Source organism: Ascaphus truei, chromosome 4 (assembly GCF_040206685.1).
Source record: "Ascaphus truei isolate aAscTru1 chromosome 4, aAscTru1.hap1, whole genome shotgun sequence".
In the NCBI taxonomy this organism is placed as follows: Eukaryota; Metazoa; Chordata; class Amphibia; order Anura; family Ascaphidae; genus Ascaphus; species Ascaphus truei.
The window spans coordinates 208,670,597-208,693,653 of NC_134486.1; the positions used below are offsets into that span (position 1 = coordinate 208,670,597).

The 23,057-nt window shown below is 40.9% G+C and overlaps 1 protein-coding gene across 2 annotated transcripts in view; it reads right to left on the bottom strand.

Moving 5' to 3' along the window:
- Window positions 1–1,102: 1,102 nt before the first annotated feature.
- RNASET2 (ribonuclease T2) overlaps window positions 1,103–23,057 on the bottom strand; it is a 48,916-nt gene continuing 26,961 nt past the window's right edge. For both annotated transcript variants that reach the window (XM_075596803.1, XM_075596802.1), the window contains exons 6-10: window positions 21,995–22,059; window positions 19,495–19,608; window positions 5,412–5,457; window positions 3,119–3,193; window positions 1,103–1,784 (exon numbers count right to left, since the gene is read on the bottom strand). In XM_075596803.1, the coding sequence (XP_075452918.1) occupies window positions 1,593–1,784; window positions 3,119–3,193; window positions 5,412–5,457; window positions 19,495–19,608; window positions 21,995–22,059 (492 nt within the window). In that variant the 3' untranslated portion in view covers window positions 1,103–1,592. The remainder of the gene's footprint in view (window positions 1,785–3,118; window positions 3,194–5,411; window positions 5,458–19,494; window positions 19,609–21,994; window positions 22,060–23,057) is intronic.

Sequence of the window (23,057 nt, forward strand, 5' to 3'; positions counted from 1 at the left end):
ATGTTCTATTTTTTAATGTTTATTAAATGTATCGTTTTTACCTTATTTCCTACCTCTGAGGGATTCATCATTCCTTAACTATTAGGTTAACCCTGCTCTTCATATACAATATCACACTATGTTTGCCATAGTTTTCTTTTTTTACATGCCGAGTTCTATCCGGATCCCCATACAAGCACTGGAGTAATTTGGACAACGAACAAAAGACATTGTTCATGGTTGTATGTGTTTAGATTCACCAATTGTATATTTAAACGAGCTATATTTCACATTAGGCGCCGCACAGTAATATTTTCTTTGCACAATTACCACATCTGACCCGGGTAGTCAGATTTACTGATTGGCAGCCACACAATTACACTACAACATTTAAAGTATGTGATTTTTTTAGTGCACTTAATTGTCACATAAAATATATTTTTATTTTGAATAGCGCAGCACACACTTTGTTCACCTGCTTTTCATGGTGTGTTATTGTGTGTCTGTGTAGGTTCATTTTAGTTTGAAGTTATTGGCTGGTTTCACCCATGTAGCATCCTTGGTCACATTTGTGGCATTAAATCATATATACCATACTCCTGGATGAGTAGCAGCAGTATGATCCTTTAACATTGAATGTTCTATGTTTGTGACTGGCTGTGAGAAGTTGGCATATACTGTATGTTTACAAAGTTTGCAGCGTGAGAGAGTAGAACAGTCAAACTTGTACTCATTTATTTTGCACTATCGCAACTAAACTAACATGGCTGCTTCTGTTTAGTTCTGAATGGAAGAGAGACCTCCAATTCTGTTCAGATCGCAGTGGTTTCTCCAAAGAGCAGCTGATCTACTCAAATGGCAGAACAGAAAATGCTGTGCCATTATCAGAACAGCACAAGGGCACTGGAGAGGTTAATGGTTCAATATGCAATAATTTTGCAAATGAGCGTCCTGAACATCACACACCTCACCTTCAGGTGATACCATCTTGTGAAAACCTTGTTCCTGCTACACCAACTCACTGACGTCTGTATCTGTGTAATGCCATGTTGCATATTATAATTTTGTAGGAGCAGCTTCAGTGCATACACTTGAATTTAGAACATTATCAGGAACTACAATAAACAGACAGATATTCGTTTATTTCAAATGTTATTTACCACAAAAGAGTTTATACACCTTTTTCAGAATCCCTTTAATATTCTATTATTGTTAACAGTTAAGTAAAGAATAATGCTCTTAAATGTCCTTTGGAATGCAAGTATTTAATTATGCTCTTATACGCTGTAAAGAAAACTTTTGCGATACAGTACTGATTAATTGGTACCTGTAAAAATGTTTACTGAACCCAGCACCAAATTCTTCTGTTACAACAAAGGTAGATGCTTATATTTAGCAAAACATGAGTACATACAGTATTAGAGTTCAGTTCATTGGGAATGCAAAGCTTTGACGTGCAAATTTGAGCTATAGAACTACACATAATGGAACCAAACAAGGAACAAGTATTTTTTTTTTAATGTAATGCATAAACTGCTGAGTATTTCCTGTTCAATGACAAATGCACCCACAATCTTTTTCCATGATCTCTGTGATAGAAACTACATCACATCTTAAAATTCCTCTACTGGAGGATAATATGTGCTTAAATTATTGTTGCAAACATGCAGATCCTCATTCTTTGAATTCCACTTGGTTGGTGGCTCCTTGGGTGTCACGTAAAGCTCCTCATTGGTACAGTTTCTCAGCTGAAACTCTTTAGTGAAACATATTTCAATCTGACCGAGCGTTTGTGCCTTTTCACCCTGAGAATAAACAGAACAAATCCCATCTCATAAGAAATTGACAGATTACAGCATTCTGCTTTTCAGTTCACCCAAAAATAAATGGCCAAAGGACACATGCTATTACATAGACTGTGTGCACGCATACCAATATATTTTTTTCTGGCATTTATAATGAGGTCATCAAGATCCCACTGTCAGTGTACCTGCACAGATGCACAGCAGCTGAAATTCCCATTGTTGTTGATCATTTGTTTCCTACTATATATTTCTACCATTTAAAGTTACAGTTCTACATAGGACCAATACGAAGTAATGACACTTCTGTTCAGTAAGGTGTTTCTCAACCAGGGTTCCATGCCACTGTGGGGCCGCAGGGCCAGCCTTAACTTTTGCGGGAACCAAGGCAGCACACTGGAAGCGGAGCCCTCCCTGTAGAAAAAGGTACGGGTACTTACCTTGACGGCCTGGGCGATTCTTTGAAGTGTGGCACTCCTCCTGCAGCATAATGATGTCACGATGTCATGTGATGTCATGTCATTATGGCAACGTGGTGCCATGTGATGTCACAGCATCATTTGGCATTGGGTCACCATGACGACATGACGCTGCAGGAGAGAGGGCCACTCCGGAGGTAAGATTTCTTCTCAACACACACACTCTCTCTCTCCTCTCCGGGGGCCCTGTGCTCTCTCCTCCAGTTTCCTCCTCTGGTATGGCGGAAGTTGGATCTCGGCGCTGACAAGAAGAGGGGGGAGGAGGGAGTGCGGGGCCCCCGAAGGTGCGGGCGCCAACGCAACCGCCTGGCTGGCCTTGCCTTAAAGCCGGCCCTGTGGCTGGGGGCCTGTGAGAGGACCAAAAGGGTGCCGCAGGATGTATCCGATCTCCAAGAGCAAGGAGAAAGCAGGGCAATTGCTATAGGGGAGGTGTCATGAGCCTTGGGGGGCAGGGCCAAGCAGAGAAGGAAGCAGCATGGGCACGAGAGAGCTGTGAGCAGATGGAGGTGAGGATTGGAGTCTGTCTGTTTTTTGTGTGTGTGCATGTAGCTGTTTTCCTGGGACTACCCTGGTTGTTTTTGTCACGACTGCTTTCCCTGCTTGTTTTTGCTGTGACTGTCTGCTCTGTTTGTTTTTGCTGTGACAGTATTTGTGTGTGTGTGTGTTGCCGTTTGCACTATTGTAGGGATGCCTCTGCAACTAAGCATTGTGAAATGTGGTCTCTCAAAAGAAAAAAAGGTTGAGAACCACCTGTTTCTTGACCAATCCTTGTGTATTCATCCCAATCAATAATAAGTAGCCACTTCAACCAAGTAGCTAAAAGCTATATAAACAAGACAAATAAATCTAAAATATTACCTGCTGTGGAGAAAGACACTGAATTTTTGGTAACACTCCATAGACATGTATAATAGCATCTTCTATATCTTTCATCTAAAAAACAGAACAACCACATTATGCAAAAAAAAAAAAAAAAACGGAACAAACATCAAGACAAGGATAACAAATAAATCAATTCTTCTAGTTAGTGATACATGGTTTCATCTTAGGTCTTACAAATAAGTTTTGTTTTGTTCGGGCGCATCAGCACACCAGCACGCCATCAAACCGCTTTCCGTGGGCAGAGCACGCTATTTTTAGGAGTCCAACGGAATACTATACGAGTACTGCATGGTGTAAGGACTCATTTACACATGATTAGACAAGTGATTTTTCTACGCTTTTTATCAGAATATTTTGGGGAGTCATAATATGAACCAGGCATGATACAATTTTTTTAACACTTCTTGGACACAGAGGTGCACTCCAACCAAATGTGATTGATCCTGCTTGAACACACCCTCTTCAACGTAAGTTTAAACTGTTGGAAAAAAATTATTTAGTTTGATTGGAGTAGAATACAGTACCAATGGTATAGTATCTTACAGACATTTTCTTTTGTCGTAGTATCAATAGTGGGCCGCCGCTTCCAAATTTCAAACCACTCCTCTGAATTGAATTCTAGGTTTAAATTCCTTTCCATTGTAGAATAAAGTTGTCTTTGATAAGATTGTCCGATGTTAATTATTATAACCTTCTTTATCCAGGTTATTTCTTGGAATGGGAGAGACTTATGGATAAGAATTACTATACCTAATGTTTTGCCAGACGCTGAGGATTTGAATAGTTTGGGAATTGTTTGTATTTACTCAGATCTGTCTCTTCTATAAATACTTTTTGACCTCTCCATTTTTTAATCTCTGCGAAAAGGAGATTCCTTTTTTGGCAAAATGAGACCTTTCACATTATATGAAATGAGAATAATCGTTTTATCGCAGTTGTTTCTTCAGAAGCTTGCAAAAAGATATCTCAAGGGAGATTATTCCCCGTCGAGTCAAAAGTCATATCAACATGGGATAGGGGATACAAGTGTTCTTATGTTTACATAATTTCAATAGCTCATATTGTTATGGGTTTTAATCCTCTAATTAATCAGCGTTGAGGGAACGCAGTCCCGGAAAATTTGTAATGAATTTCCCTCGTGGACAATGGAGGGCGTCTCTCTCTACCTCTTTAAAATTGCATTACTACCATACTGTGAAAGCCATCATAGGATAGTATCCATCAGTCAGCCAGATTCCGCAGACTAAGGAGCAAGAGCCTTATGGACTCAAGCTATGAAGAGCTGGTCATTTAGGATATAAGGTAAGAAATCTCCAATCATGGACTGCACATACTCTCGAGGTCCTCTGGAATGACTGTCTGGGAACCATCTCTGGAATACTGTAGATTCTAATATTGTTCCTTCGGGTCTGTTTTCTGCATCTTTTAAGCCGTCTCGTAAATTGGCTAGTTGGGTATACACCTCTTATAATTCTTCATACTGGAATTGGACTAGTACTTCGATACGTCTCTCCGCTGCATTCGTGCGTATGTCGCGATAATTCAGCTCACACTTGAGCTCTGCAAATCGATCTTTGCAGTGCTTGCTGCAGAGTGATCTTGATTGCCTAGAGTAGGCTTTAGAGGTAATTTTTCATATCTCCTTTAGTGACTGCAGCCATGTCTTCCTAATCCGAGCTAAACTCAGGCTCCTCTATGGAACATGGCTATCCAGTTTTGTGAACTAGGTGGGGGTGCTCTTTTCTTCTGGTTAAAATAGGTACTTTTGTTTTGTTTTTGGAAAAGATTGCCCCCCCCACCCCTAGAATTGCACCAATTTTGCCTTGATACCACAACGTATTTTGAATGGTGCTTACATACTGTAGTGCCGACGAGTATTCTAAAACAAATCTGGGGCAATCACCAAAAAGCCCCAGGTACATGCTGGGTACATGCTGCAACATTTCAGTGACATTTCTGCAGACAGACTAATGACCCATCGGATTAACAGTGGGGGTCCCTGGCAGTCCCATTCAAACTGAATGGGACTGCCAGGGACCCCTGCTGTGTTAATCCGATGGGCCATTAGTCTCTGCAGAAATGTCACTGAAATGTTGCAACATGTACCCAGCACGTACCTGGGCTTGTTGGTGATAGCCCCAGATTTTCCAAGGCAAGTTTAAGGCAAGTTTTAGAATACTCGTCGGCGCACCTGTACAGTATCCTTTTAGAGTGAACATAAAATGTTACTGATATTGGACAAATACGCAGCCAGTACATTGACACGTACCTGGTAATATGTAGTTGATGGTTTTATGCCAGACTTCTCTAGAACACTAAAACATAAAAAAAGGAAACAGTTATTGATTAATGAATGACTATTTCTGAAAAATAGAGGAACCAAATTAATCACTATGCCTGATAAATTTATTATCTTGTGAAAAATATTAAACATAAAAATGATGAGCTACAATCAGGGTTCCTGATATAAAACATCCATTGTTTAGAATCATCTATTAAGGAAATACATTGGTTCACAAGGTGAACATAAGGTTCATAAGGTATTGAAATATTTAACGAAGGAGAAACAGATGCGCAAATCACATCAGGACATGGAAAAGAAAGTGAAAACACAAAATAATGCAATATTGTCTACTCCAACAGATAATTTCAATGCTGGAAGTTCTATAAAATTTGCACTCACGTGTTTAACGTGGAATGAAAGCGTTGTGGTTATTCAAAGTTACCAACTTATGTCTCCAGACAGGTACTCCAGATCCATATAGAGGGGGGGAAATCCATATACAAAAAAGTGAAAGCAAAAAATAGTATAGTACTGTTTTTAATGTTAAAAACACAAAGTATTCCACTTACATAAGTGCCTTTGTTTGAGAGCATTCAGACCACCCTGGGTCATATGGTCAGACAAGGATATTCACAGCAACAGCATCCGCTCCACGGCCGTCACAGCAGGTACTGGGCTGATTAAAGTTGTCCTCCACTCTGGATGTCATCAACAAGCCCCTGATGAAGACTTTGCAGTGGAAACGCGCGTTGGGTGAATCAGTGATTACTAAGAAGCCCTTGTTGATGACATCCAGAGTCAAAACAGTACTATACTATTTTTTGCTTTCCCTGTTTTGTATATGGATTTCCCCACCTCTATATGGATCTGGAGTACCTGTCTGGATAAATTGGTAACTTTGAATAACCACAACGCTTTTATTCCACGTTAAACACGTGAGTGAAAATTTTATAGAACTTCCAGCATTGAAATTATCTGTTGGAGTAGACAATATTGCACTATTTTGTGTTTTCACCTTCTTTTCCATGTCCTGATGTGATTTGCGCACCTGTTTCTCCATCGTTTGCTGATTGAATTTAGTTTGAATTCTACGTCGGGAGCTGCACTCATTAAGGATAGTATATCACCTGTGTTACTTTGATTTATTAGTAATATTATTTGCGCTTGTTTTTCTATTTCATTGAAATATTTAAACCTGAACACAAAATTATAAGTGAAGCCAATGCTGATGTTTTTGAAGAACATACTATTGTGTACATTAACATAACAAGAATGACTTTACGCGTGTCAGAGCAGGTCAATATTTAAGTATTAATCCCTGAAGAACAAGGCATTACTGGCCAATAATGCCCTGGCTGGAAGAGTTGAAGGCCCGAGGCGAAGCCGAGGGACTTTAACCCAGCCAGTGCATTATTGGCCAGTAATGCCCTGTTCTGAGGGGATTATTGCTATTATAGGCTAAATGTAGGCTTATTTTTGTAGATACATTTTTGTAGTCATATTGATTTTTATCAGCATGATTGTCTACATTCTTATGCTTTTACTGCAAGTTTATTAAAAGTAAATTGTACATACACTGGCGACACACTTTATTCGAGCTCGGCTAGTCCCACGAATTCGGGTATACCCGGGTGTATTGAGGTTTGTGACTGTTTTCTGCCCGAGTGCATTGGGTTATTTTCCAGGCAGGGATTGAAGCATTTTATTCCCGCTGGCTGCAATACTGCACAGTATATATATATATACTGCATTACAATTCATGAATTTATGCCATCTGGTAGACACGCGAAGCATTGCAGCCTATTAAATCCTAATCATTATCATTTAACAGATCAGCCGCCCGTCAGCCAGGCATGAACCCAGGCTGGGAAGGCAAACGCAACGGGGCTTGTCAGAGGTGAGGAGCGGCGCATTCCAGGTATCTGCCAGGTACATACTGGGTATTTGCTCGAATAAAGTGTGTCGGTGCAGTATACACAGACCCCTCCACACACACACACACACACACACACACACACACACACACACACACACACACACACACACACACACACACACACACACCACTGCAGCCCCCCCTCTATACAGGCATACCCCACATTAACGTATGCAATGGGACTGGAGCATGTATGTAAAGCGAAAATGTACTTAAAGTGAAGCACTACCTTTTCTCCACTTATCGATGCATGTACTGTACTGCAATCATCATATACGTGCAGAACTGATGTAAATAAGGCATTTGTAACAGGCTCTATAGTCTCCCCGCTTGCGCACACCTTCGTTACATGTAGGGAGCCGGTATTGCTGTTCAGGAAGTGCTGACTGGCGCATGCGTGAGCTGCCGTTTGCCTATTGAGCGAGATGTACTTACTCGCGAGTGTACTTAAAGTGAGTGTACTTAAACCGGGGTATGCCTGTACACACAAACACACACTCTGCAGTCCCCCCTACACACTGTGCAGCCCCCCTCCTCTACACCCACAAAACACACTGCAGCCCTCCTCCACCCTCTACACTCACAAAACACACACAACATAGAGCAGCCCCCCCTCTGCACCCACAAAACACACTGCAGACACACAAACAAAAACAGACTGCTGCCCCCTCTACATCCATAAAACAGACACCAGCAGCCCCCCTCTACACCCACTGCAGCCATGTAAACCCACACACTACAGACACACACACACAAAACACTCTGCACCCCTCCTCCACCCACAAAACACACACAGCAGAAACACACCAACAAGACTCTGCTGCCCCCTCTAGACCCACAAAACACATACCAACAGAAGACACACACTAATAAAACACTCTGCTGCCCCCTTTACACCCACAAAACACACAAACCTTTCCCTTCACTCTCCTGTGAGGAGCTCTCTGCAGACAGGGAGGGGGAGGAGTCAGTGCCTTGCTGGTGTGTTCTGTCCAATCATCTCCCCTGTCTAAGTGCAAATTTCCCTCTTTGTGAATGAAACCTGAAAGCTGATTGGCTTAAAAACTTGGCAAGCTGCCAAAAATTCCGGGCCATTACTGATTGGATAATGCCCGGAATTTTAACCAATCAGAGAGCAGGGATTTCAATAATGCCCTGAATTTACCAGCTTTAGCCTATAATTGCTATTATAGGCAAAATCTAAAAAAGTATACCTGAGGATCTTACTTATATTATATCATATTTCTCTGAGACAAATTACTTTTCAAGAACACAGGAGTCTAAAGATTTTTTAGATGTGCACGAAGAACCAGTAGTACAATATTAAAACATAGCTGCCGCTTTATTTCTTCTACTTTCTAAAAAAAAATTTTAAAAAAATAAAAAATAAAAAAACATGAATGTATCCTTAAAAATAACCACTTCAACTAATAAAACAGCTTTATTAATACATATGTCTGATACATTTTAGTAACTCAACGTTTCATTTCTATAATTTTACATATCTATTTACGGTCATGCTTGCATTTACAACTGCCCTTCTTATGTGGTTTCATAATAAGAATAATATTTTTTCTCATACAACAATCAAAAATATTCAGTGCAGTACAAAATCTAGGGTCAGTCAGCACTACTAATACACATATATAAAAAAGAAAAAGTTGTGCATGCAAGTACAGTATGAGGGTCTCCCTAAACCGTAGCAAGATACAAAAGTAAAAGAGTACCCGCAGCACTCATAAGCAACTGACACCAATGAAGGTCAAACAGAAAACATGTTTAATGCAAAAAGAGAACATCTGAATAAACAGAGCTTACTAAATAGGGTATTGTCAAAAGGCTTGAAAAGGTGAAAAAGTATTCCCTATGATCATGCACTCTACCTCTAATGTAGTGTAGGAACTTAACTGTGAATCACTGGAAAGAGATGGTTTCCCGTCTCCACTAATATAATATTTATTTATTAAACAAGAAAGTTGTAGTTAAAACCTAACTCTAATTAGCGCTACTGATCAGACATGCATTAAATTATGCACCGTCAATAATGCTGTATTCCTATATAATAGCTGGTGATGAGGATACTGTAGGTTAATCGGTTATATCCTCATGAAAAAGTATCATTGATAATCGCTAAACACAGTGATAAATAAAGTGCAAGGTAAGTGTACAAATACAGGAAACCCTATATAGCGTGATATATACAGTGATACTAAATGTAAACTATAAACATAATTTATAGCGACACAATGATGAATTATTCATGAGAGCACAGCCTCTTAATATAGTACAGAGATATTGGGGCTCATGCAGAGAGCATAGATAAGGAAATAGCGCCATCTTCTGGCGAAAAAACTAGCCAGAAATCCTCAAACTCGGGAGAAAATGGCGCGATTTTTAAAAGTGCTCTGAAAAATTTTCAGAGCTGTAAAACTCGCCAAACTCGTGGCGAGAACCTGAAACTCGCCATGCTAATATAGCGTGGTATTCCAGAAGCTCCGAATCGCTGGAACACGCCAATATGTGCATTAGTATGGCGAGTTTCAAATAGCCAGGAAAAGTTGGCAATTTGCAGTTTTTTGCCGAAATGAGTTAACGACGTTCTCTGCATAACACCTTCACTAACGGCAAATCTGTGGCTATTTTACAGCCATTTTAAACTTTTTTAACGTTCCTCTCTGCATGAGCCCCATTGACCTTAAACAGACACATCAGGGATACTGTTATAATTCACAGTATATAGTATTACTCTATGATGTTTGATTACACAGTCGCATTATACACAGTGTAATACTGATGTAGGCAATATCACATGTCAGTAATAGTGATAAGATACAGGTGAATCGCCTATATCTTGTTGGTACTCTGATGGATATATTAGTGGAGATGGGAAACCATCTCTTTCCAGTGATTCACAGTTAAGTTCCTACACTACATTAGAGGTAGAGTGCATGATCATAGGGAATACTTCTTCAACTTTTCAATTGTATCTCTGATTCCCAATTGCACCACTCCCATTTAGTAGCAAAGCGGAAACCTCTCTTTCTTCATCTATTGTCAAAAGGCAACCACCCAGACTGATATTCCCCTAGAGAGTGGTATACCCAGGAGGACTGGGAAAGGGAACAAAGGGGGGTAGTTGCCTTTTTACAATACAGAAGGGCCCCAGGCATGCGGCGAGTTCCGTTCTAAGGGCCCGCCGCAAAGAGAAAATCGCCGGAAAGCGGAACAGGCGATTTTCAGTGTGTGCGCATGCGCAGACCGGTAATTCGCTCTTCTACGCATGTGCAACCTCGGGAAACCCCCCCATTCTGCGCATGCGCGACCTTGGACCTGCTTGTTCTGCGCATGCGCAACCTTTGGCTGGCTCTTTCTGTGCATTCGCAGACATGGCAGCCCCCTGCTCGATACCGCTGTATCGGCGGATCGCCGAAAAGTGGGGCCTTGCTGTACCTTTTTTTGTATGCTCTGTTTATTCAGACTCTCTCTTTTTGCATTAAACTGTTTTCTGTTTCACCTTCATTGGTGTCAACTGCTTACGAGTGCTGTGGGTACTCTTTTACTTTTATATTCAGTTCTGTACACAGAATTTTGCAAGCACGCCGAGTGTCCCCTATCTGGAACAGATCGCTCCTTGTGATCTTGGGAACGTCATTCTGACACTGGGATTTTAAACAGGTTGCCGTTACCACTGTACAATTAATTCTCCCTAATGATACAAAGGGACTCCAACGGGGTGACTCAAGGGATTGTAATGCTTGGTTTATTCCTGGTACTTTGAGGATCTAGAGTTTCAAGTTAAAAAAATAACAGCCCTCTCGTTCTTTTAATGTACAAAATTAAAAGTAGGCAAGTGCTCTGTAGTTTACCCAATTCCTTATTTGAATGATTGGTGATTATGTGGAAAACACCAGCTGTCCACAACGTACAGTAGACAGCTGCATCATAAGGACATCAAAAGTGCTAATATTTTTAACTGTTTTGTTTTTAACCTGGATACATAATACCATAATATATCTTAGGTTCCTGGTATGGTAAAGTTGAAACTTTTTGATTTCATATTTTCTTTCTGAATCTTAAAATGAATTATGATGAAAACACTACAGACAATAATGGAAGTGAACTGAGGCGCTCCCTTTACACAATGCTTGAAACTGAACAGAAGAATAAGGTCAAAAATAAATATATATAAATATATAATAAATGCTCAGTGTCTGCTGCTCAACCCCTGGAAAGGATCTTCCCACGACCCTCAAGAAAACTTAAGTAGAAAGAGAGACAGAGGGGCGCAGACAAGGGTCAGAGTTAATATCAGACCAGTAGTTGAAAACACATACAATAGTAAACCAATGGTTAAGAGCACAGGGGTGATAAGAGTATAACGTAATATGTACTCACATGGGCCTGTGTGGTACTGGGTAGTGCTATCGGTTTCTTTATTTTCTTTCCTCTTTCTTGCTTGTCAGTCATGCTCCTTCTCCCTCTGTACATCATGGATGGGCCACTCAGGGCGCATGTAGTGGAAGACAGCGTCACACAGATGAATAAAAATACGTTTATTTGGCAAAGAATGTGAGTCAACAATTCACTCACATGTAAAAAACTGATCAGGGACGTCGACGTCAACCTCCCGCTCTCCGGTGCAGTGTGCTTCTGTTCGCCGCGTCCGGTCTACAGGACTGTTCACCGTCAATGAAGGCGCCAGCTAGGGTGTCCCTGATCAGTTTTTTTCATGGGAGTGAATTGTTGTCTCACATTCCTTGCCAAATAAACATATTTTTATTCATCTGTGTGGCGCTGTCTTCAACAACATGCGCCCTGAGTGGCCCATCCATGATGTACAGAGGGAGAAGGAGCATGACTGACAAGCAAGAAGGAGGAAAGAAAATAAAGATACCGATAGCACTACCCAGTACCACACAGGCCCATGTGAGTACATATTGCGTCATACTCTTATCACCCATGTGCTCTTAACCATTGGTTTACTATTGTATGTGTTTTCAACTACTGGTCTGATATTAACTCTGACCCTTGTCTGCACCCCTCTGTCTCTCTTTCTACAACAGACAATAAAACAAGTTTTTTTTTTAACATGGTTTCCCCATAAAAGGAAAATACTAATAACTAAATATTTGCCTTTCTTCATATTATAATTTTCTGTATTTTAGGTGCTAAAGGTTTTAAATATACAAGGTCCATGTTTTAATTATCCAAAATCGGTTACTTTTTCGCCAACTAGATGCCAACTAGTTGTTTGTACTGTTGATCAGAGTGCCAGCAGAACGCCGGAACTTCCGGGATCTGGATGCCAGAAACTTAATTAATAGGTACAGGTGCAACTGCCGGTTGTCGACCGAATCACGGGACAAAACCTAGGCCAATTCTCCAAATACTCCCCGAGATAGTCCGCAGCAGACTTAATGGCCCATCGGATTAACACAGCAGGGGTCCCTGTGTTTGAATAGGACTCAGGCTGTGTGAATCCTACCGGGTTTCACCTGTTTGTAAGAGACGCGCAGTAAGAGAGTCTGAATCAGTCACTCTACCTGCGCGCCTCTAAAAGGGGTTTTTATTTTAATAATACAGTATTGTAGCAGGGGGTCTCCGGAGCTGAACCGCATTGATTTCAGGTCCAGGGACCCCCTGCTTCCTAAGTTACAGGCCCCGTTATGGGGTGTCGTTATCCCGGCGGCCATGTTTAAATCCTGCCGCGTCACAATCCATGTGTTTCTTACTTTTGGTGTTTTCACACCCTCCAAATCCGACTCCAGCAGTGACAGCACGGCACAGCAATAGGTCCACGAAGCAATGCTCCTCAACAGGTAAGCTTCTTTTTTTTCGTCATGTGTACATTGTAATCCAATTTTGGGGGTCCTCTTTCTTTTCTGCTTGATTTTCATCTGTACTTGTAATCCAATTAGAGGGAGAGGTATCATTTGACCCTCAAATGTGACATCACAGGCCTTATATAAGGCTTGTCCTGTCTCATTTGAAGCCAACAAGACAACATCTCCCTCCAATTGGACTAAAGATGAATAGGAAGAAAGAAGACACCTCAAATGGATTACAACTACAGATGAAGATCAAGAAGAAAGAAGACCCCCAATATTGGATTACAATGTACAGTTGAAGAAAATAACAGAAAGAAGCTTACCTGTTGAGGAACATTGCGTCGTGGACTTGTTGCTGTGCCGTTGCTGCTGGAGTCGGATTCGGAGGGTGTGAAGACATCAAAAGTAAGAAACACATGTACAGTATTGTATTTTTTTTAAGTTGGCATTTGCATTTTTTAAAATTCAAATGTAATGTCTTTTATTTACCGCTGTTTTTTTTATTTGCAGTGGCATTTTCCCCCCCAAATGTAATGTCTTTTTTTATTTGCAGCAGGTTTTTTGTTTTGTCGGTTACCCATTCACTGACATAGTGACAAACCATGCCCATAGGGCATTGATGTGGCACTGTGCCAATCAATTGGTTTATTTAAACATTTTTGTTTAATAGCAATTCAATGTGGTTTTTATTTGCAGCAGGTTTTTTTTATTTTGCGGGTAACCCATTGACTGAAAGTGACAAACCATGCCCATAGGGCATTGGTGTGGCACTGTGCCAATCAATTGGTTTATTGGCATTTTTTTGTGTTTGTTTTTTTTAATTCCTGTGTTTTTTTGGTGTTTGCTTTTTAAAATTTGGTGATTGGTTTGTTTAATTCTGGTTAATTAATTTGTTTAATTCTGGTTTATTTAATTGTTGTTTATTTTTGGTGATTGTTTTTTATGTTAGGTTGCCCATTGACTGGCATAGTGGCTAATCATGCCCATATTATATGGGCATGTTGTACCACTATGCCAATCAATGAGTAGAGGGTGGGGGCAGTTGCCCTTGGGTGGGTGGTTAGGCCACCTGGGTGGGTTAACCCCTTAATTACTATAGTGGTTAATAACAGCTATGGTGATTAAGGGGTTATGGCCATTAGTTTATTTATTATTGTTATGTTGCTGCCAACGGAGGACAGGGAGGAAGACGGCCTACATCCTAGAAGGGGTAAGTGCAAGTTTTATTTATTTTAAGCTGGCTGGCTAATGTTACATTTTTAATGGGCAAATGCACTATTATCTATATCTTGATAATAGTAATATGGCCCATTACTGTACTGTGTGTGTTTGGGGTACAGGTGGTGAGTGGTTTGTGTAGTGGTAGGCAGTAGGTTTTTTAATGTTTATTAGGGGTAGAGGGATTAGGTGAAGAGGATACTTGGCCCATGGTGGGTGGTTAGGCCTACCGGGTGGGTATCAGGGTGTGTGTGTTAACCCCTTCATTACCACCGCTATGGTAATGAAGGGGTTAACTCCTGTCGCAACCTTTGCGGTAGGCCTAACCACCCACCGTGGGCAAAGTACTCCCTTCACTCACTACCTCTGCCCCAATAAACTTGGTAGTCTGTCTTAATCCCTTCATTACCTTAGCGGTTAGCCGCTAAGGTAATGAAGCTACTTATATTTTGATACATAGTATTGTAGCAGGGGGTCTCCGGAGATGAATCCCATTGATTTCAGGTCCGGGGACCCACTGCTTCCCGAGTTACAGGCCCCGTTCTGGAGTGCCGGTATCCCTATGGTTTGTTTAAATCCCCGTGGGCCGTGACGCGAGAGAATTTAAACATAGCCATCAAGATACCGACACCCCATAACGGAGCCTGTAAATCGGGAAACACAGGTCCCTGGACCTGAAATCAATGCGGTTCAACTCCGGAGACCCCCTGCTACAATACTATTAAAATAAAATAAAACCCCTGCGATCGTCTGATAGAGGCGTGCAGGTAGAGTGACTGATTCAGTCTCTTACTCTGCGTCTATTACAGACAGGTGAAGCCAGGTAGGATTCCCACAGCAGGGACCCCGCTGTGTTAATTCATTACTCTGGCCACTGGAACTTCACGACATGCTAGAGGTTGCCGTGCAAAACACACACAACAAACAGTCGATAACAGGCAGTTCCTCAGGTATTCTAACCTAATCCTATTATCCATGTCTGGAGTCTACTTAGCTTCAACTAGAAGACTACCTGTTAGGGACAGTAGGTAAGGCCAGAAGCTGCATTTGTGTTAAACCATCCATTTTGTCTGTAATGGCCTGCTAAGATTATGTAGTCAGCCCTTTGCTGAAATATAATTTCTCATGTATTCAGCTTCTGCCGAAATACATTTCCTCTCTACTTGCTAAGATACTTTTAATGTTGTCAGCTTCCTGCTGTTTTAATCAGTAAACAATAGACTAGTTCTCTGGGGGAGGCAAAATCACCTCACATAGTTGCTAGAGAAATTCAAGGGTTTTTGATAACATAGACAATGAAAAGGCTATGTATTTCAGACAGTGCCTGTATTGGGAGAATTACGCCCCAAGATCATTCCACTAATATGTCCTGCCCTTAAATCACGCCTCTAATCTAAATCACGCCCAGGTTACACCTACGTTACGCCTCTAACCAACCCTTTCTTTTTTCTGTCAAAAAATCTTTACCCTATGCTTAATAAACGAGACAAAGGAATTTGAAACCTGGCTTGTGTTTTGTTTCGTTTCCCGGGCCCATACGTTCTACCAGATTGGAGATCAACAGTGCCAGGGCGTGGTGCCAAAGCTTCCCGGGGAGTCTGCAGCAGTGTGGTGCTGTGTGTGTGTTACAGTCACAGGCCTCCAGCCCTTTTTTGCAATTGGCAGGGCAGGTTCTTTCATGGTGTCTAGAAGTGGAATTCACAAAGGCGTGAGTATATGTAATTGATTTTTACATTATCTCATCCCCTCTGGGAATTCAGTACCTAAATTATGCTGGTTTAAGTCCAGATAATTTCTAAATTGGGACTTGGTGGTTGGATTAGTTCTCTGGAAGTGAAGCTAGCGAATGTTTTTGTATGTGTGTCTGTCCTACTCATTTCTCTCTATGTATGTGTTAAGTACAGAAAATTTTTGGTCCCGAAGTATGCTGCAATCTCCCACCAACGCTATGCCTCTTTTCGGAGATGATGTCGCCAGTCCCCCAGAAGAAGAGACCAAAGAAGAAGTTAACTGGGCCGATATAATGGCCGGGAAGGAATGAAGTTATGCACAACTTGGACATCTTGGTCCAGCAGGACTATGAAATGGTTAACTGTTCTTTGAATAGACTGTCTCTTAAGGATAAGAATGGACTGAGAAGATTGGATATGAGGAAGGTGGGAGGTCACCAAAGGGCATGAGTCAACCACAAGGAAAGGATCACAAGTCAGCCATTTTGACCATAGCCGACATTTTGTCCGTTTTGCCATTCTGAGTAAATGCAGTATGAAAGATGCGTGCAAGAAGGATGTTTCTGCAGTCGCTCCTAGCAGAAATTAGCCCCCACCAATTCTCACAAATAGCTGACCCTTAAATTATGTGACGTATTCAGACATAAGCCATTTTCCTTATCTGCAGAAATGTTTAATGTTATATAGATGACTCTATTGGTCACTACCAGGCCCTAGTCATAGATAGGAGTACCAATTAAGGGTATTGTTCTTTATTGAACAGAAGGAGGGCGTTGTTAGGGACAGTAGGTAAGGCCAGAAGCTGCATTTGTGTTAAACCATCCATTTTGTCTGTAATGGCCTGCTAAGGTATTTTCTAATGAGAGTCTGTCAGCCCTGTTTGTATGAACAGCAACCTTAATTACTGCAAGAGACCTTGGAGTTAACATTGCTTCAAAAAAATTCTGAACCTGCTGTGCATTGTATATTATTTACAAACATATCAAGTTCTGGAACCTATATAGGGATCTCAAAGGGTCCTTCAATAACCTATGTATCTCCCCTCTTTTGTTCATATATTATCTATATACTATGTGAACAAAGATAAACATACTTATGAAACCAGGTTGCTTGATATATAGCAAAATTAAACTGGTAAATAGATTTGTATGTGTAGTGACTAAAAAAAATATATATATACTGCTTGTGGTAAAAGGAAAAGCCTGTAGTAGGTCTTTTAACATCTTTGGCATTATCAATAGTAAACCTGTAAATATAAGAAAAAAAACCCTGAAATCCTGAGCAGGAGATTTCCTTTTAAAATAGACAAATGATTTTGTATAGGACTCCACACTAATTTCTTGTGATATAATCTCTTTGCGAAGTGCCGAGCCAGATTTATATTTTTAAAGACACTCTGCATTATTCATTTGACTAAAAATATTTTCAAAATATCCTGGGCAGTAAGCCAACGAGCTTTCTTGGGCATATCGCCAAATGACCCTGAACAGACAACACACCAGCCTCTCCGCAAACCAACTACCAATCACTGGACTGGAACATCAACGCCGAGTTAAAAAATGGAGCTTCCTCCACCGCCCCAAAAACCACACTCTTTATGGCCTCTCAAAAATTAAACAACGAGAATTTTATACCAATAGGTCAAATTACTTTATAAACACAAAATCTATTCCAACAAGAGCATGCTACATTCTTCCACTCATTCCTCTGAATGCCTTCTGAAAGAAATCTCATATTCCCGCAAACTTCCTTAACTACAAATGTATGCTATCCTGTTTCAACTCTGCCCTCTCTTAAACTAAACAAAACTATTTATCTCCATTAATCAATCTCTTCAAACATGCAACAGTTATACCATGACTCAAAAACCGCAAGCTTGACCCTACCTGTCTTGTATGGCTTCTACACTGCTTATTTAACGAAGACAATTCTCACTAAAATAACTGTTGACCTCCATGCTGCTAAAGACAGATGTCATCACACTCTGCTCATATTACTCAACCTCTCTGCAGCATTTGCCACCATGGACCATCTTCCACATTACTGTTGGACAATACAATATATAATTCAAACAGTGCGTGTGAGTTTTTTAACCAGCATTTTTTTTTTTAACAAAAATATTCCCAAACATATCCTAATCCCATAGAAATAAAATTGAAATGTGTTTTCTTACTGGTTACACACAATACAAGACACACAACACAAAAACGTCTCTCATACACAGCCAGCCAACTTCACAGAAATAACAAACAGACGAGAAAACATTTCAAAATGACCTTTTTCTCAGAAATAAACTGCTTAAGCACAGAGCTAGTTCATTTTCATTTCTGGAATATGAATTCTGAGCATTCTTTAAACTGGAGGGGAGAGGCAGTGCTTCTTTCGTTAAGATAGAAATATAGCAAACAGAAAGAATGTGTCAGGTTTAAAAAGTCTTCGCCTGGCCAGGACGAATAAACCTTTCAAACTATCACCAGGGACAGAGCTGAATATATACTCATTCCTTCCCGTTGTGATACATTTCTATAATTGGTGTACACCTTTTAAAAATTTCATCATGACCTATACACATATGATAATCAGCATGACCCACAGTATCTTTCACACAGGTTATCATTCAGGAAAAAATTCATCAGGGTTTCAAACAATTTTTTTTTTAATGAGGTTGCGTGTTTTTATGGGTTTTTTTCACAGGGACTTGCACTCTTGAGCCCCCACGGGCGAAGCAGCAGTTCCCTGCTTCTGACTCTGATAGGGGCACTCTCTCTGCCAATGACCAAAATTACCACAGTTAAAACAGGCACCATTATTCTGAGCTCTTCTTCCTGATTGATTTCTGGGACCAGCATAAACCATTAGTAGCTTATAGAAAAACAGCTAAATTATGATAAATAATTGCAGATAAGTAATAATAGAATACTTATACTTATACAATATACAATGGTCGTTCACCCAGATCAGAGATGACAGTCCAGTCGTGCACAAAATTATCTGGACTTAAACCAGCAAAATCTTGTCACAAAATTATCTGGACTTAAACCAGCAAAATGTTGTCAAGGGACTTAAACCCAATCCACAGTCACAGGCCTCCAGCCCTCTTTTGCAATTGGCAGGGCAGGTTCTTTCACTACCTTCAACATATAAAATAATAATCCACTCTGATCACAAAAATATATACATTTTTGTATTTTACCATTTTATACTCCACGTTGTTGTTAGTTCATTAAAAGGTGACACACAATATCAACAATATCAATCTACACTTCTCAGGGTCCAATTGTACTCTGCTCTGCAAAGAAGATGAATGCTGAGACAACAGTTATCAGTATAAAGAGCACAAATAAATGTCATGTTACCTATTAAGATCTACTTTCTTGTACAGTTCCAAGCCTTTGCTGAAGTATTTGAGTTGCGAGTTTAGACACTCCAATGATGCTGCACAAGTCCCATGCTTCTGCCACTCATGGCTCCTATGCGGAAAAGAAAAAAAAAAGAACAATTTTATGAAGAAAAAAACCTTAATGTACAGTAAACATAACCAAATAATAAAGTAGTAACCCAACTACGTCATCAATATGGAGATTATCTGTTGTTTTTGTTTTCTTTTCAGCTGAAAACAATATCATTACAAGTGCCTTTCATGTTAGCAGTGATAATTAAGTTACAGAATTGTTGTAGATACGAACAAGAAAGTTCTAATATAAGATTTCTTGTACAAAAAGAAAATAGTGAAAAAATATTTATTGTATACACTAAACGTAATAAAGGCGAACACCCCAGCAGCCCATTTGAAGTTCTAAGAACAGTTTCTATAGGAGATTACGTTTCTATAGGAGATTTTACTGCTCCCAGGAGGTGGTAGATGCATTCCAGCCAAAAAGGGAGCACTCCTTTTTCATTCACATAATTAGGGGGCATGTCGTACCCAAAAATAATATACCTTAATTTTAGTAGACCATTTTTCTTTGCCGGTATTCAATATGCTTTCTGTTTTGTTGGGAACTCGGAAAGCAGTTGCAGAGAAACCTACTGGTGATGCTACAGCCACTCTGACTAAAGAGTGTAATATAGTGCGTGCGCGTGCACGTCAATTAGAATTGGCTGTGTCCAGGCCTCACGGTCTATACGTCAGCCACGCGCGCGCACTGCAGTGAGCATTGAGCCGGCAGATCGGAGGAAAGACCTGAGAAGTGTCTTTTCACGCTGCTGCAGCGCCACGTGACGCTGTCAAGCCAATCACAGCGCGGCTGGGATAGGCTTGGGGGGGGGGGGGGTCACCGGGGCAAGGAGGAGCAGGGCACATTCTGCATCTTCAGGTGTAAAGGTCTGTGGTAGTCAGTCACAAGTCCCGGACATGACAGATGGGGTGTGATAAAGGAGGAGACGCAAGAAAGAAAAATACATCTGATAGAATATGAGACGCACAGTGAGCAGGTCTCTACCGCCGGGATTCACTAACCGCCGACGCAGCTTGATTAATCTACCCCTCAGATGGGGGGGGGGAAGGAAGGGGGAGGTAGGAATCACTGAGGGAGAAGAGGTTGGTAAAGTGTGTAAAGAGTGGGACTGGTATTGATGTGTCTAAGAGGTTGGATGCAGGTTGAGCTTGCTGTGGTTGTGTGTGAAGCCGGGTGTGACGTCATAGCCACACCAACCTGTCGCTCACAGCATAGCACAGACCTGTACACACAAAAAGTGTGATTCACGTGCACAAGCATTAGCACACATGCATGCGCGCGCACGCCAACTATAAAACAAGCCTAATAAGGCATGGAAGCTGTGTGTGGGTGTACCCATGCTACAGTATGTGTGGCTATGACATCACTGATTGGCAGAGGTAAATGCAGGTATCTCTGCTGCTGCTTGTGTGTTCCCGAAAGCATACCCCAGCAAATCAATAAGTCTTCTCAAGTTTAAGTATTTGTACTTGTATGTAAGCTTTGACAAAAAAAAAATCATTTATTTTAATTTTTTACGTTGAACAAATATTTGTCTTTTTTTCTGGCAATAAATTACATACTGTATTGCGTTTCTTAGGGGCCTCTGAATGAGGGAGTGTTTGATTTTCAAGTGTTTCTTTCTCTTAGTCGTCTCTGGCCTCCTCAGAGAACAAATAAAGACGAGGGAGACAGAGGTGGGCTTCTGGCTGTATTAACTTGAACACAGTGACATCACAGAAACGTGAATAGCTAGACAAAATCAAACCCTTCCCTTTCCCACTTATAGGGGAAAAAGGGTTTCATTTACCCAGATATAACCTCCAAACATGTCACTGTCACTAGTGCACTATGGTCCTACAAGGTACTGCCCCTTTAAACCTGTACGTATGTTTTTAGAAATAATTTATTTTGTTAGTCATGAGAAAACATAATATATTAAAGAGGAACTTAATTTAACAAACAAAAACGTGATACTTTCCATATGCTAAAGAGAGAGATTAAGTTTGATTAACCCTTCAACAAAGCATAAGTATCCATTTGTAAATGTTCCAATCAAACAAGAAGATGATCTCATTCCTTTAAAACATATTATGGTTCAATAATTTCTCTCTCATTCCATTTGTTTCTGAAAAGTTGATAAAATAAAAAAATATTTAAAAACCTAACAGATGACAGTCATGATTTTAAATGAAATTGCGTGTGCCCCAAACATCATCTTAAAAACAGCATGTGATGCATTCACTACAGTTTATGGAATAATTTAAGTTAGGGGAACAAAACATTTATTAAAACAAAGACACCTATTTAATATGCTATATAGTGCCATAGAATAAGTGGCTGACTGCTTCACAGCATGTTGAATAGGGGCCATATTTTGATTCACCGTTCATCTAGTAATGGATGAATGATAGTTTACCAAAGTTGAGATTGGTTTGGATGAAGAACATCAGGCCACCACTGGTTCATCTCTGACAAAATGCCCTGCAAAAAGAAACATGCAAGAATCCTAAGCAAACCTATACAAGACTTATCATTAAGGTGCTTCAACTTAGAAACAGTTTATACCCATCTCAACTATGAAATTACATTTCTGTGCAGATCATGCTACTTTTAGAAGTTCAGCATGTGTTATTAAAAAAGGCAAGCCAATATAGAGGAGAGCTTATCAGGGGAGCAATGTATAGGATTTCAACACATTTTATTAACATTGCTCGGATTGTTTTTTGTGGTTTAACCCATTTGTGGACAGGGAATCTGAACAAATGAGTATGCATAGAACTTCTTTACTACAGTATAACACAATAGAATGTGTTTCCCTTGAGAACTCACATTCTATATTAAAGTGATCTACATATTGTTTAGGAATTGTAGTATATTATTGCAAGACACTATATTATTCCCATGAAGTTAGATACCTATTCAACTTTTTTTTTTATACTAGTGTAGCCTGGAGCTCCCGTGGCTCCTGGAGACCCCCCTCCCCTTGAGCAGCTCGGTCGCGGGTGCCGACAGACCCGACGGCTGCTTCCAAGGGTGGGGGCTGGAGCAGGGAGCAGCGCGGCTTCTCCTGCCTGCGGCCGGTTGCCGGGGACGCGATCGGGCGGTTGCTAAGGCCGCGATCGCGTCTCTAAGGTCCCGGCGGCCGGCCAAGCAGGGCGCCGCCATTGAGGATACTGTTGCGCATGCGCAGGGATGCGTAGGCGCAGGGACAGCCCCCGAGACAGGGATAGCTCGCGCGAGAGCAGGGAGAGCTGAGGGAAGGTCGAGGCAGCCCGGGAAAGCTTGCGCAAGCGCAGTGAAGGTAGGGAAAAGCCCGCGAACCCCTAGCCTACCAGGGAAGGCTCTGAGCTGGGACTACATATTCCCAGAGCCTTTGCGAGCCCCATGTGACCCCAGGGAGCCAATAGGGCTTAGGAGACCCCTGAGAAAAGAGATACATTTGGCGGGCTTGCAGCACGTTAGATTAGTCAGAGACCGGA